Here is a 14,936-nt window from a genome sequence, read left to right as displayed (position 1 = left end):
TCTGAACGACTCTGCTTACATCTTAACTAGTTAATCATGCTGAAATTTAGAAAAATTAGTGGAGGTCCTGTTTAAATCATTAATCAGTGATCAAATGCAGGCAAATGTAGAGTAAAGTGGGCGGGGCTTATGCTAGGGACACTCAGAAGACTGGGCTCTTTTTCTGAGCAAAAAGAAGATCAATTCTATAAGACTAGAGTTTAAATATGTTATTATATATAGGGGTTTATTTTGTTAAAGGGCAGCACAGCAGACACTGAAAACATACTATTGGAGAACATATATGATTGTATTAAAATCAACAAATAAAATATTGAAAATTGAATCGAATCTTGACCTCAGAAGCAAAAATCATATCATATGTGAAAATATATGTCATTATAGCCCTACTGCGTATAGCATTAGCTACAGGCTGGAGACACTGCATGGAGAAGGCTTGACAGTGTTGGCTAATCCAAAGCTGACCTTTGACATGGCCAGCACTCAGTCAGTCTGAAAAAGCGGCGGAGCCAGCAGGCCAGTCCGAAACCTCATTCATATTTCATCCCTTAATGCGCTCCAGGCAGGTGGAGTGCTCGGCTACTGCCAGCCCTGACTGCAAATATAAAGGCATTAAATAAAGATACGCTGCTGCCTCCAGTGCTGCGCTGCAATTTTAGCTCAGGTTTGGACACTAAAGGCAAAGAAATAAAGCAGTGTTTTATAACTGCTCAGCTCTTGTCTAACACAGCTCTCAGCTTGGGCTGTACACACCATAACGCTGATAACACTCAAAGTTCATGTTTAATGTTTAACCAAAGCTTATCTAGTATTTTGTTGGTGACACATTGAGGTTTTGTCTTGGTCCTCTGTACAGAGGAACTCTATCGATTTGATTGGTTTATTTCCAAAGTTAAATGGCTGAGATGTAAAGTTTTTCAAGGGAGGTTTAATGAGATATACTTTATTTCTTAGTGAGAAACTTACTGATACTGATGTCTTTACAGTGGTGGTGATAGGAACCAGGGGTCGCCATGACTACAGCACACATACAGACATTTTATTTACTATCTGAAACCACCAGTGAACCTACACGAGTCTTCTGAGCTTATATGGCAAACTGATTATGGTAAAACAGTGATAAATCTGTTTGTTTTCTTTGGGGACTATTTCACCCTGCAACACTCTGCATATTCTCTTCTGCCATGAATGGATTTTGAGAAAACGTTTAAGGCCAAAACATCCCTAAAAGTATCATAAAACAGTGTATCAGACAGTGAATTCATAACCACTTCATGTAGTAACTTTCTGTGAGGGAGCTTTTAGAGGTGGACGTCTGGTTCCTATCACCACCACTGCGAACAGTTCTGACTAAGTTTCTCTAGAACAGAGAACGTTTAATTACACTGCAAAAAATGCATTCTTGTCCAGTAAAATTATCTTAAATATAGTCCATAAATCTAATGTTTCTCCTGTTGAGATTGTTCTAAGCTTAATTTAAGATTATTTTCCTTATTTCTAGACATTATTTATTGTGTTAAGTAATTTTATTAGGTAAATTTATCTCACTATATCGGCAGATGATTTTGCTTGTTTTAAGAAATGAGCTTGAAACCAGCAAAATTATCTGCCAGTATAGTGAGAAAATTTTACTTGATAAAATGACCTAAAATAAGTAAACAATGTCTAGAACTAAACCAGATAATCTTATAATAAGTGCACAACCATCTCAAAATGGGAAATAGTAGATAGAGTTCCGAATCGCGCTTCTCTATTCTCTTGTCAGTCTGATGGACGAGTCTGGGTTTGGCGAATACCAGGAGAACGTTACCTGCACTGTGCCAGCTGTAGAGTTTGGTGGAGGAGGGATGATGATATGGGGCTGTTTTTCAGGGGTGGTCTAGAACCCTTAGTTCCAGTGAAGGGAAATCTTAATGCTTCAGCACCAAGACATTCTGGACAGTTATACACTTCAAACTTTGTGGGAAAAGTTTGGAGAAGAACCCTTTCTGTTCCAGCATGACTGAGCCCCTGTGCACAAAGCAGCTCCATAAAGGCCTGACTGGGTGAGTTTGGTGTGGAAGAACTTGACTGGCCCTCACAGAGCCCTGACCTCAACCCCATCCAACACCTTTGGGGCGAACTAGAAGGGAGATTGTGAGCCAAACCCTCTCGTCCAACGTCAGTGTCTGACCTCTCAAATGCTCTTCTGGATGAATGGACGGAAATTCCCACAAACACTCTCCAACATCATGTAGAAGCTTCCCAGAAGAGTGGAAGCTGTTAGAGCTGCAAAGGGGGACCAGCTCCATATTAATGCCTATGGATTTAGACTGGGGTGTAATGTGGGTGTGATGTGTAGGTGTCCCAATACTTTTGTCCATATAGTGTATCTTCATCAGTACAACGTTGAGACCTGAACATCGAGCCGGACCTTCTTTTTGGGCTGTTAATACAGAAGACGTATGATGGGGTTTGAAACACATGATAGGGGCTTTAGAATTAGCCGAGTCCAAATGCACTATAATACGCCCTAAACTGAAGCGTTATTGATTAAACTACAGAAGTAGCTACATTATTGCCTCAGCATTAAAGGGTTTTATGTTAATATGCAGGACTGGTCCATTTGCTTTTAAGCTCGCTTCACAATCTGTTGGTTTGATCCCAGTTAAAAACGTAAGAGTAAAGTCATCAATTCGGGTAAATTGTTGTTAATCCAATATGCTGTACGAGCAGATCAGAACAACGCCGGGGTTCGGCATCCATTTGGAAATGTGTAAAGTTAATTAAAGCTAGTGCCGTCCAAAAGCAGCGATATCGAAGGGGCCATTACTCGCCCTCAGCTTTTCGCCGTGTAATTCAAATAAGCCTGGTGCATTTTCCATGCTAATGGGTCACGCCTAATGGAAAAGGGGAATTATTTATCTGGCACTGATGAATGAAAAAAGCTAAATGAGGTTTTCCCTCATGACTTACTCATTTGGAGGGGAACAGTGTGCAATTTGCCTTCCGCTTTCTGGCGTCTCGGGCCGGGGATTGTGTAAAGGTTGTACGTGGGTTGTGGATAATTACTGTGGAACACTGGCCTGTAATATTTTTATTAAATGCCTGGATAATCAGAGAAATGAGTGGCTGAATCGGTTGGCAGCTCTGAGCGAACGCTAATGCATCTGAAAGCGCGGCGCTCCGCTGGCCTGGAGCCGCTTTCATCACGGAAACGGGAAAACAGCAGCGTCCAGGAACGCGCTGCACTCCCAAACAGGTCGGCAGGCAGAGCCAGATTTACAGCCTTCATCAATCAAACAGCGCACGAGCTGCGTCTCACACAGAGCTGCTCTCAGACTCACAGACAGTCTCTCTCTCTCTCTCTCTCTCTCTCCTCTCTCTCTCTCTCTCTCTCTCTCTCTCTCTCTCTCTTCACGCTCTCTCTCTTCTCTCTTTTCTTTCTTTCTCTCTTCACTCTCTCTTCTCTCTCTCTGTTCTTCTTTCTTTTTCTCTTCCTCTCTTTCTCTCTTTCTTTCTTCCTCTTCTCTCCCTCTGCTCTCTACTCTCTCTTCTCTTTTTTTCTCTCTTCACTCTCCTCTCTCTCCTCTCTCTTCTCTCTTTCTTTCTTCCTCTCTTCACTCTTTCTTCTCTCTTTCCTCTCTCTTCTCTTTTTTTCTCTCTTCACTCTCCTCTCTCTCCTCTATCTTCTCTTTCTCTCTTCACTCTTTCTTCTCTCTTCTCTCTTTTTTCTCTCTTCACTCTCTCCTCTCTCTCTCTCTCTCTCTCTCTTCACGCTCTCTCTTCACTCTTTTCTTTCTTTCTCTCTTCACTCTCTCTTCTCTCTCTCTGTCTCTTCTTTCTTTTTTCTCTCTCCTCTCTCTTCTCTCTCTCTCTGCTCTCTCCTCTCTCTTCTCTCTCTCTGCTCTCTCCTCTCTCTTCTCTTTTTTCTCTCTGCTCTCTCCTCTCTCTCCTCTATCTTCTCTCTTTCTTTCTTTCTCTCTTCACTCTTTCTTCTCTCTTTCTCTCTCTCTTCTCTCTTTTTTCTCTCTTCACTCTCTCCTCTCTCTCTCTCTCTCTCTCTTCTCTCTCTCTCTCTCTCTCTCTCTTCTCATTACTAGAATGCAGATTTTCTGGTGAGCTTAATGTCCTCTAAGGCGTTTTTTTTTTTTCTGGACAGAAAGTCGGGTGGTGTGAAGCGGATCTGAGGCTGGTTCTGAGTTGTGTTTAGTGGTTTTGGCAGCAGGAGCTGCATGTGTTACTGTGAGCCGGAGGAACAAAGTGTAATCTAAAGGCTGAAAGAGACACATTAATCTTTATGAGGCGGTGAACCAGTGTCCCGCTCCGGCTGTCAGGCTGAATGGGCTTCCGCTAAGCAGACAGAGAGAGGAGAGCGGACCTGGAGAAAACGAGCCCCCCTCGGCCTGAGCGTGACGGGGGCTGGGTGGGAGACGGGGAGAAGCGCTCGTTTGAAGGCGAGTGGCGGCTAATGAGTTTGGAAGTGAGCAGCGAGCGAGAGAGTGGCGGATCCTGCAGGGAGACGGGGGAACATTACGACCCTCTTCATCCTGCTGTCAGAAACACTTACACCCACACTGGTGGAGCGTTCTCCCTCTATACGTGAAGAGCATGCGTTATCTCCCTCTCGCTCGCCCTACTCTCACACCTGAACCTCCATCAGATCCCTGCAGAATGCTGAACACGGGCTGCGCTAACTAACCCGGGCCTGGAGCTCTCGTCCTGCATGGCTAATGGTGTGTTTGGACAGTCCTCGTCAGCTCGTACACTGCGTTTCCATTGTGACGGGACACAGACCACAGCAAACAGGATGTTCCACATCTGTGAAGGGATCAGTGACGGAAAATTCCAGAGCCAGTCCAAGGGAGCCTTCCTCTTTCTCTCATTATACCAGAACATGACTGCCAAACGCTAGAGGGCACCTCGTCAATGAATGAAGCTGATGTCAATCTTTGATCTGGCCACAGACAGAGAGTCAGGAGACCAGGGTTCGCAGAAAATATGGTTTATTTGACGAGCGCTCTGTCCATCTCTGCTAATCTTCACCCAGTCTGAACACAGGAAGCTCTTATACCTTGGCATCGACTCCCTTCAAAGCCCTTGGTACTGTCAAAGAAGACCAAAGTTCTCGTACAGTTGGATCCTGTAGTAAAAGTACAGAGTTGGCTTTCTCAGGCACTCAGACCCTTTTGTAAATTAGTGTCATAAACAGGACGATGCGTACCAATGAATAACAACTAAAAACACAGGAAAAAAGAACAGAAAACGTAGGAAAAATCCAATTCCCTACAGAGCAAAGCAGCTAAAAACAAAATAAAATGTAACATTTAGCAGCCGTTAGTGCGGATACTTAATTAACCCTTATTCATAGCAGCCGTAAAACAGGTGGTCCCTCAGTCCAACTGTGCTTTTTTTCCTCAGTAGTGTTGATTAATATATCGTCGCTGTTTGTCGATCACATCTCCAAAACGGTAACTTTACAGAGAAAGAAAAAACTTTTTTATTAACTTGTAATAGAATTTAATGCAACAAATTTTTTCTCCAAGTACTTTTGGATCATTTCTATTGATCCATACACAATGAAATTTGAAAATAATGTTTTCAATTTTTGCCAAAAAAAAAGTAAAAAAATAACAAAAAATGAAAATACGAAATTTTTGCACAAAAGCGACAATATACATTTGATCGAAACGCAATGATTTACAAAACCAGAAGTGAGGTGGATTTTCGCCTTCATTGGTGAGCGAACAAGTTCACAGTTACTGAAGTGTTATTGTTGTGTTTAAACGCTGTGTGTTTGTTGCGTCAGTCGTGCCGGATTGTTGAATGTAAAGAAAGCTGCAGTTGTCTGTTTTATCTTGGCACAGCTGTCTTTGTGGAGAGGTGTGAATAGTTTTTCACAGCAATGGGTTTTCACCCCTAAACAGTGACTTATGTTCATAAGTCAAAAGTTATAAAGTCCTATAACTGGAATCTAAAAGCTCTCAAAATATATAATATAATAATATAATAATATATAATAATAAAAATCCATGTTAAATGTTATATGCAGTTCTATGTTGGTAAAATTAGTGTACTTGTCTGTATGAAAGGATTAAACATTTACACACTATGATTTTGCACAAAAGCTCCAGAGGATCCCCTTCATTTTGGACTCATTCGGGAGCTCCTTCTAATGTCTGACCAACCTTGAATACATTATTGAGTGGCAGCTCTTCTTACAGTGCAGAGCAGTGGTCCGTCTCAGTGCCCCCAGTCGTCTACAACACACCCAGACTTTGCTGAAATACACTGTTGGATGTTTGAGAAACATTTGCATGTGTTCAGATCACTGTGAGATAAAGCATAGTGCATAACACCATCGCCCTGGGAAACACGGGTAGAAACGCCACTGCTATACCAGTCATGCTGTCACCATGGCAACATTCCCATAGCTGCTTTTTTTAACCCTTGAGTGGTGTTGATGTGTTTGTTGCTCAGTGGTCTGGTGGTCCCACCACATTATTGTTTTTTATATCAATACAGCCACAACAATTTGTGTAAAAATGCCAGATGTTTAATATATCACAAGTGTCCAGTGTAGGGTTCTCCTTTAGCAGCTGTAGCCAGTCAGCAGCCTGTCCATGTTGTCCACCCTCACACACACACACACACACACACACACACACACTAACAGCAGGTCATGTAGGAGGAGAACAGAGTGAATGACACAGCACCTCCACACTTGTACTCCCCGCAGGTTCACCCAACACCACATGTGTAATATAAATGTGTGGGGGGTGAACAGAGTGAAGACACTGAAAATGGGTTATTTTATATGATCTTCACAGTAAAATGAGCAAAGACCAAGAATCTGAGGTTGAAATAACAATAAATCACATCATTTTTTTTCTTTCGATAAACATTGAAAATGGGTCCCACAGACCTGAACACCACACAAGGGTTAACCAGCTCCCATTTCAAATGTCATTTCCCTATGAATAATTCCATGAGCAAGGTCTGCTGAGGTCTTTCCCTCTCTGAAAAACCTTTCACAATTACATAACACGCCTTACTACACCACCACAACAAAACACTTCACATCGTCTCCAAATTCCCCTGTGCTCCCCAGGTACCCCAGTACTGCACAGCAAGTGTGTATGATGCTGCATATCGCTGATGTCGGGACAAAACCTTGTATCTCCATTTTTGTTGTTTTCTCAGTTTTTGACATAATTTGAAAATGCCTGTTGGCCTTTACATTGTGTGTAAATTTCACGATGGATGGACCAAAAGAAACGACCCAAAATGACTTGGAAAAATTCTGGTTCCATTGACTTACATTAAAAGTAAAGTAGGTTTTTTCCTTCTCCTGTAAAGTTGCCATTTTGGAGATATAAGGTTTTGTTCCGACAGCAGCGACATATACTTAATCAGAAGAGTCGACTCTTCTGATTAAGTATCACAACCAGCTGAAGAATAAAAGAGTTGCTAAACCTATTAAGTCTCGACTGCTGTACTCTAAAACATCTAACACGTCTCTCAAACCTCTGTTTTTCAGCTCCTTGCTCTGGCAACACCTTCTTCTGCCACAGCAACATGTGCATCAACAATTCACTGGTGTGCAACGGCGTGCAGAACTGTGTGTACCCCTGGGATGAGAACCACTGCAAGGGTGAGTATGTGTGTGTTTTTAGGCCTGGCTGATGTTCTCAGACTAAGAAACTGAACTGACATTTGCAGAATGAACTTTGCCTGCAGCCACTTTCAACCATTACATAATGTTCTTATGAGGCGAGTTTAGGTGAAGTGTGACACAGTTATAAAGGAAGCTTACAAAATCTACTGCCTCTCACTGTAGCTTGACCTTCAGTCGGCCAAAATCTAGTTACAGACAGAGTGAACGCTTCTATTATTGATTAAATTATTGAATATTATTTGATTAACTGAGTATTCAAACTCTTCTGCCTTCAGTCTTCTCCTTTTTTCCCAGCTATCATTCAAATGTGTCTTCTTTCATGCTTCAGCACAACAACAGAAACCAAATCTCGCCCCCTACACTTCCTGTAGAGCATTACAGTCTGTCAGAGTGACTGTGTGGATCATATGAACATTATAGAGGCTTTTTAAATGAAACAGTAGAAGCCATATCGCCCCCTACACTTCCTGTAGTGTATTACAGTCTGTCAGAATGACTGTGTGGATCATATGAACATTATAGAGGCTTTTTAAATGAAACAGTAGAAGCCATATCGCCCCCTACACTTCCTGTAGTGTATTACAGTCTGTCAGCATGACTGTGTGGATCATATGAACATTATAGAGGCTTTTTAAAATGAAACAGTAGAAGCCATATCGCCCCCTACACTTCCTGTAGTGTATTACAGTCTGTCAGAATGACTGTGTGGATCATATGAACATTATAGAGGCTTTTTAAATGAAACAGTAGAAGCCATATCGCCCCCTACACTTCCTGTAGTGTATTACAGTCTGTCAGAATGACTGTGTGGATCATATGAACATTATAGAGGCTTTTTAAATGAAACAGTAGAAGCCATATCGCCCCCTACACTTCCTGTAGTGTATTACAGTCTGTCAGAGTGACTGTGTGGATCATATGAACATTATAGAGGCTTTTTAAATGAAACAGTAGAAGCCATATCGCCCCCTACACTTCCTGTAGTGTATTACAGTCTGTCAGAATGACTGTGTGGATCATATGAACATTATAGAGGCTTTTTAAATGAAACAGTAGAAGCCATATCGCCCCCTACACTTCCTGTAGTGTATTACAGTCTGTCAGAGTGACTGTGTGGATCATATGAACATTATAGAGGCTTTTTAAATGAAACAGTAGAAGCCATATCGCCCCCTACACTTCCTATAGTGTATTACAGTCTGTCAGCATGACTGTGTGGATCATATGAACATTATAGAGCACTTTTTAAATCAACAATAATACATCAATGACAAAAAATGTATAATTCAGATATACATATAAGGTGTTTATATATCTTATGCTAGCACTGATTATGATATCATAATGCTAGTCTGTGCAACTTTACAGGTTTCGAAATAATTAGTAAGAAGGTATAAAAAAAGAATTGATAGAAGTTATAAATGAAATTAGTGTCTAGAATGCCTCATATTTCAAGTGTTGACAAATGTAGAGGAGAATAACATGATAAACTACTACTTTAAGTAGATAATTATCTATGTTATTGATCATTTAATAACATCTTGTTTCTTAAAAATACTGCATGTATTTTTAATTAAACTCAAAAATACTTTTCTTTTTCTAGTTTATAATCAGACACCAGGGCTTTTTCTATCAAAACTGTGCTTAGGATCTGTATAGTTTATACAATGGACCAATTTTGATGTGTAGTCTGCATTGTGTTATAGTATTAAGTTATTATTATTGCATATGAAATTGCATGAAATGTTTTATTTGACACGTCTGAATGACAGTGTATCACTGTATGTTTGACCTGCAAAAATATTTTCATCCGACAGAGAAGAAGTCTAAGGGCCTTTTCCACCAGATCACCAAAACCCACGGCACTGTCATCGGCATCTCCTCCGGCGTGGTTCTGGTGCTGCTCATCATCTCCATCCTGGTGCAGATGAAGCAGCCCCGTAAGAAGGTGGTGGCGCGGCGCCCGGCCGTTTTCAACAAGGCCGGCTTCCAGGAGGTTTTCGACCCTCCGCACTACGAGCTCTTCTCGCTGCGGGACAAGGAGCTGTCCTCGGATCTGGCCGAGCTCTCCGAGGAGCTGGAGAGCTTCCATAAGCTGCGGCGTTCCTCCACCGTGTCCCGGTGCGTCCACGAGCATCACTGCGGCGCTCAGGTGCCGTCCAGCGCCAAGCAGAGCCGCTCCACGCTGAGCTCCATGGAGCTGTCCTACCACAACGACTTCTCCAAACCTCCTCCGCCCATGAAGACCTTCAACAGCAGCAGCAGCGGCAGCGGCACCGGCAGCTACAAGAAAAGCTGCTACGGCTACAAACAGACTCACGAGTGCGCCGAGCAGGTCATCGAAGACCGAGTGATGGAGGAAATCCCCTGCGAGATTTACGTGAGGGGCGGGGCCACGGGGAGCATCGGCAGCGGCTGCGGCAGCATCAGCATCCGTAACCACGGCAGCGTCGCGCGCAGCAACAGCGCCGCTGTGGCCGACCAGGGCCAGCGGTCCATCTCCATGGACTTCTGAATGATCGAGGGGGGACAAGCGGAGGAGAGGAGAGGGAAGGGAAGGAGCCTGACCTCCATAGACTCATTATTATTATTATTATTATTGTTATTTTTGTCCTTAATTTCTTTATCGTTTATGTTTAAAAACCCTGCCTTTCTGATGTGAAATGAAAGTGGTCCATCTACCTAGACGAGTGAGGAAAAGGGAAACAGAGGGGAACCTTCACTTTGTCTTTCACTGCAAAAAGGTACCTTAGCGAGTGAAATCATCCTTAATCCAGTCAATATATCTAATAATGAGACCTCGCGAGACTCTTTTTAGACTATTATTGGATTTATTTCTAGACATGTTTACTTCTGTTTTAAGTCATTTCAGAAGTCGATAAAGAGTGAAGAAGCCGTTTTAGCCATTTTAGAGTGAAGTAGTTATTCCAGGGGGTAAAATTGGCTGAATTTAACATATTTAAAAAAAAACAAAGATAAAATGGCCTGTGCAAAAAGCACAATTTATATTTTATGTTTTCCAATATGTTGAACTTAGCAAATATAAATTAAATATAAATATAAATTGTGCACTGACATATTTAAGTATTATTGAAGTGTTCGCTGTAGAGCATGTGTTAACAAATTTTCACTTAACAAAACATGTAATTTGACCAGGGGTTGTTTAAAACATTTGCTTATGACTGTATATGATGAATCGTGCTTAAACAGGAATTCCACCAACTTGTTTTTAAATTCCAGTGTTTGAGATGTAAGCAGAGTCATTCAGAGTGGTTTGGATTGAAATGGTTGATTGTGGAGACTCAGATTTCTTTACCGTGATGCTGATAGGCACAGAGCTTGTGTATGAGGAGTCTGGCCTCTTCCTATTTCACCCATTATCAAAAACATAACTGCAAAACAGCAGAGGGCGCCCACAAGCGAGTCCTCAATGAATGGGGGTGAATGGAGCTTAAAACAAAAAGTTAGAAGTTTGTATTTCACTAAAACAGCAAAGAAAACTCACCTGTATGTTTCCTTTTTATACAGCAAACGGGTTTTGGGCAGCAGGACGCTACTGCTACTGAGTGCTGATTGGTTAACATTACTGCTACTGAGTGCTGATTGGTTAACATTACTGCTACTGAGTGCTGATTGGTTAACATTACTGCTACTGAGTGCTGATTGGTTAACATTACTGCTACTGAGTGCTGATTGGTTAACATTACTGCTACTGAGTGCTGATTGGTTAACATTACTGCTACTGAGTGCTGATTGGTTAACATTACTGCTACTGAGTGCTGCTTGGTTAACATTACTGCTACTGAGTGCTGATTGGTTAACATTACTGCTACTGAGTGTTGATTGGTTAACATTACTGCTACTGAGTGCTGATTGGTTAACATTACTGCTATTGAGTGCTGATTGGTTAACATTACTGCTACTGAGTGTTGATTGGTTAACATTACTGCTACTGAGTGCTGATTGGTTAACATTACTGCTACTGAGTGCTGATTGGTTAACATTACTGCTACTGAGTGCTGATTGGTTAACATTACTGCTACTGAGTGCTGATTGGTTGGTGAGCGGAGCAGCTCATTGGCTGTTCGCACTCACTGACGTCATGAACGTTCATGAGGCGCCGTTTTAAATCCCTTTGAGTTTAAAAGCTCTTAAAAATATAACAACAGTGTTAAAGTGTTTTATGCTGCTCTGTGTTCAGGAGATGAATGTATTCATTTATATTAAAAATGTTTAAGCATTTATAAAGTATGATTTTGCCCAAATGCTTAATTTTAACCAATTCATTTTGGACTCGCTTGGAGCGCCCCCTAGCGTTTAAGAAACCAGGAACCAGGGGTCGCATGACTACAACACTAATATAGACATTTTATTTACTATCCAAAACCACCAGTGAACCTACACGAGTCTTCTGAGTTTATATGTTGATGATGGAAAATCTGAAATAATAAGTTTTCTTTGGGGACTATTCTGCCTCACAGCACCCTGCATGTATCTCTGGCTTTTAAGAATGTGTTTTAGACCAAAATCTTCTCAAAACTATCATAAAACAGTGTCTCAATCATCAGGCAGTGAATTCATAACCATTTCATGTAGTAACTTTCTGTGAGGGAGCTTTTAGAGGTGGACGTCACCCCAAACCGCTATAAATGACCTACATCTTTGCAAAGTAAAAGTTTTTGGGAAAATTGGTGCAGTTCCCCTTTAACATGACCAGGGATATGAACTACAAGATGAAAAGATCTACTTAGCTTTTAAAACAACTCACAATGAAAAATATTAGATATATTCACTCTTTAAGGTGATTTCACTCCCTAAAGGACAGTTTTTGCAGTGGTCATTTCTCGTTTGTCATGAGTTAGCAGTGAAGAGCGGGCAGTTAGAGTGAAATGGGGGGGGGGATCCATTTTTATCTGTGTATATTATTAAAAATAAAAGAATATGTAGGCCTCATGTTGTTGCTTGGCATTAACTCATGGATTTTTTGGTTTCGTTTGTTTTTGCATCGTTTGATTCTGTGGATAACTTGAATTATGCTAAAATGAAGTTGATAATTATGAAATAGTCACGCTGCTGTCATGCACTGCGCCCCGACACAAACACACACACACAGGCCTATTTTGAGGAGCACACATTTGGAAAAGACAATTTAGTAGATTTTTCATATTTTCCTATAGACTCGAGCCTCGTTGTGTTTTTCTTTTTTTCTGGTCATCTGTATGTATTTGTTTAGTTAAAAGTCCTCTATTCGGACCTCCTGTGCTCACTTCTCATTTCATTAGCATCTTGTGAACACTGAGGCATTGTGGGACGCCACAGTACACACAGAAACAGACCCACGTCATGTTGTTTTCCTATACACACACACATGCATAGTGTCTGAGTGTTTAGTATTCAGAGGAACGCCCAGCGCCAGACGGAGCAGCGGAACTGTAAATGAGGCTGTCGCCTTTTGTGTAGCAGCTGGTAATACGAGTAAAGATGAACTGGAATATATTTTCTAACCCATAAACGTTGTATATCGAAACTATACTGCGCTTCCATTTTAGCCATGACATTAATAATTGTAAAGATATCGATGTAAGAAATGTCCAACTCTATGTTTTAATAAAACGACATCACACGATCACAAGTGGTCCTTCAATTATTTATTGCTGGTATGTGCAACAAACTCATCGATTAACACGTACAAGTCTTTTTGTGTGTAAACATTCAAAAAAGTCACACGGCAAAAGAAAAAAGGAATCCAGAGTCGTGTTCTCAGAGGTTTATGTGATTTATCAGCCTTTAAGGCCCAAAATAAGGCCTGTCTCACAAAGCATGTTCAAGTTTCATCCTCACAAAGCCAAAAAATGCAGCTGCAGTTCACTTGTTTGTGGTGTGTTCAGGTTTGGCAGGTTTGGGTTGATGGTTTTGTTGTTTTGAGATAGTGAGAAAACTCATACACTGCAAAAAGTTGCATCTTGTCAAGTAAAATTATCTTAAATATAGTCAATAAATCTAATATTTCTCCTGTTGAGAATGTTTCAAGCTGAAATTAAGACTACTTCATTTATTTTGACAATAATTACTTTAGGTCATTTTATTGAATAAAATTATCTCACTATATGGGCAGATAATGTTGCTGGTTTCATGCGCATTTTTAAAACAAGCAACATTATTTGCCAAAAAAGTGAGATAATTTTACTTAATAAAATGACTTAAAACAAGTACAAAATGTCTACAAATAAGTTAACTAATCTTAATTTAAACTTGCAACAGTCTCAACAGGAGAAATATTAGATTTATTAACTATATTTAAGATAATTTTACTTGACAAGACACCACTTTTTGCAGCGTGTTGTGAAAATGCAGGGCTACTCTGCTAAAAATCTGCAATTTATTCATTTTACTGCATTAGTAACTCAAATACACACTTCATTTCTCTGTAAGGCGAATCCAGGTTAGCCACAATTTCTTCATTTTATAAACATTTACATGTGGCATCGACATGTACATACACAAACAATATTCAGCACTGACCCAAAAGTCTTGCATTGGTTCACTCTCAGAAATAAAGGTACTAAACTGTCACTGGGGTGGAACCCTCAAGGCTCCATCTCAGTACCTTTAGTCAGGGAACATAACTGAACCATAATCCACTGAAATGATATGTTCTAAGCTGTACTGACTCCACACACCCCGTCTCGTCTCCAGGCTTTTATTTTACTGTTCTGTTTTAAAACATTCGGTTATGAAAAGGTACAAATACGAACTTTTCACCTGGAAAAACTTATTTAAGGTTCACAATCAGACCTTAAAACCACTGTTGTACCTTTGAGGAACATTTACACTGTTTGTACCTCGATGAATGAGAAATCTACCTGAACAGAACCTTTATTTCACAGTGTGCAACCGTAGCCTTAACTAGCCGTAAATCATTCCTTTCTTATGTAAATGTCACAAACATAAATTAGTCGTTCAAGCTAATCTCCTTGTGTGCATGGACATGAAAGTGTGATGTTTAAGATGAACAGCCAGAAGCATAAAACATCAGAATTTTCCAAAGAAGGAAAAAGAAAAAATGTAATTATTCAGAAAATAAAGCCTTTACAGCTGTAAAAAGCAACCCGAGTGCTTAGAAGATGAATAACTGCTTTGTATTCTTGATAACTGTGTATGACTGACGCTATAAACAGCAAAAAATAAAATAAAATAAAATAAAAAAGACCCTAAAAGGACTGGAGAGGTCAACCTCCATCAGAAGGCTGACCCTGACTGGCCTAATTGGTTAGAAGCT

The 14,936-nt window shown here is 40.7% G+C and overlaps 1 protein-coding gene across 1 annotated transcript in view; it reads left to right on the top strand.

Annotated features, from left to right (window-relative positions):
- Positions 1-10,625, top strand: part of LOC118817658 (neuropilin and tolloid-like protein 2) — a 40,819-nt gene extending 30,194 nt beyond the window's left edge. Inside the window, exons 8-9 of the mRNA XM_036584500.1 lie at positions 7,520-7,633; positions 9,475-10,625. Coding sequence (XP_036440393.1) covers positions 7,520-7,633; positions 9,475-10,172 — 812 coding nt within the window. The 3' untranslated portion in view covers positions 10,173-10,625. The remainder of the gene's footprint in view (positions 1-7,519; positions 7,634-9,474) is intronic.
- Positions 10,626-14,936: the final 4,311 nt, after the last annotated feature.

This window comes from Colossoma macropomum, unplaced genomic scaffold, assembly GCF_904425465.1.
Source record: "Colossoma macropomum unplaced genomic scaffold, Colossoma_macropomum, whole genome shotgun sequence".
Classification (NCBI taxonomy): domain Eukaryota; kingdom Metazoa; phylum Chordata; class Actinopteri; order Characiformes; family Serrasalmidae; genus Colossoma; species Colossoma macropomum.
The sequence above is the reverse complement of the archived record's forward strand: the minus strand, read 5'-3'. Positions and strand labels throughout refer to the sequence as shown.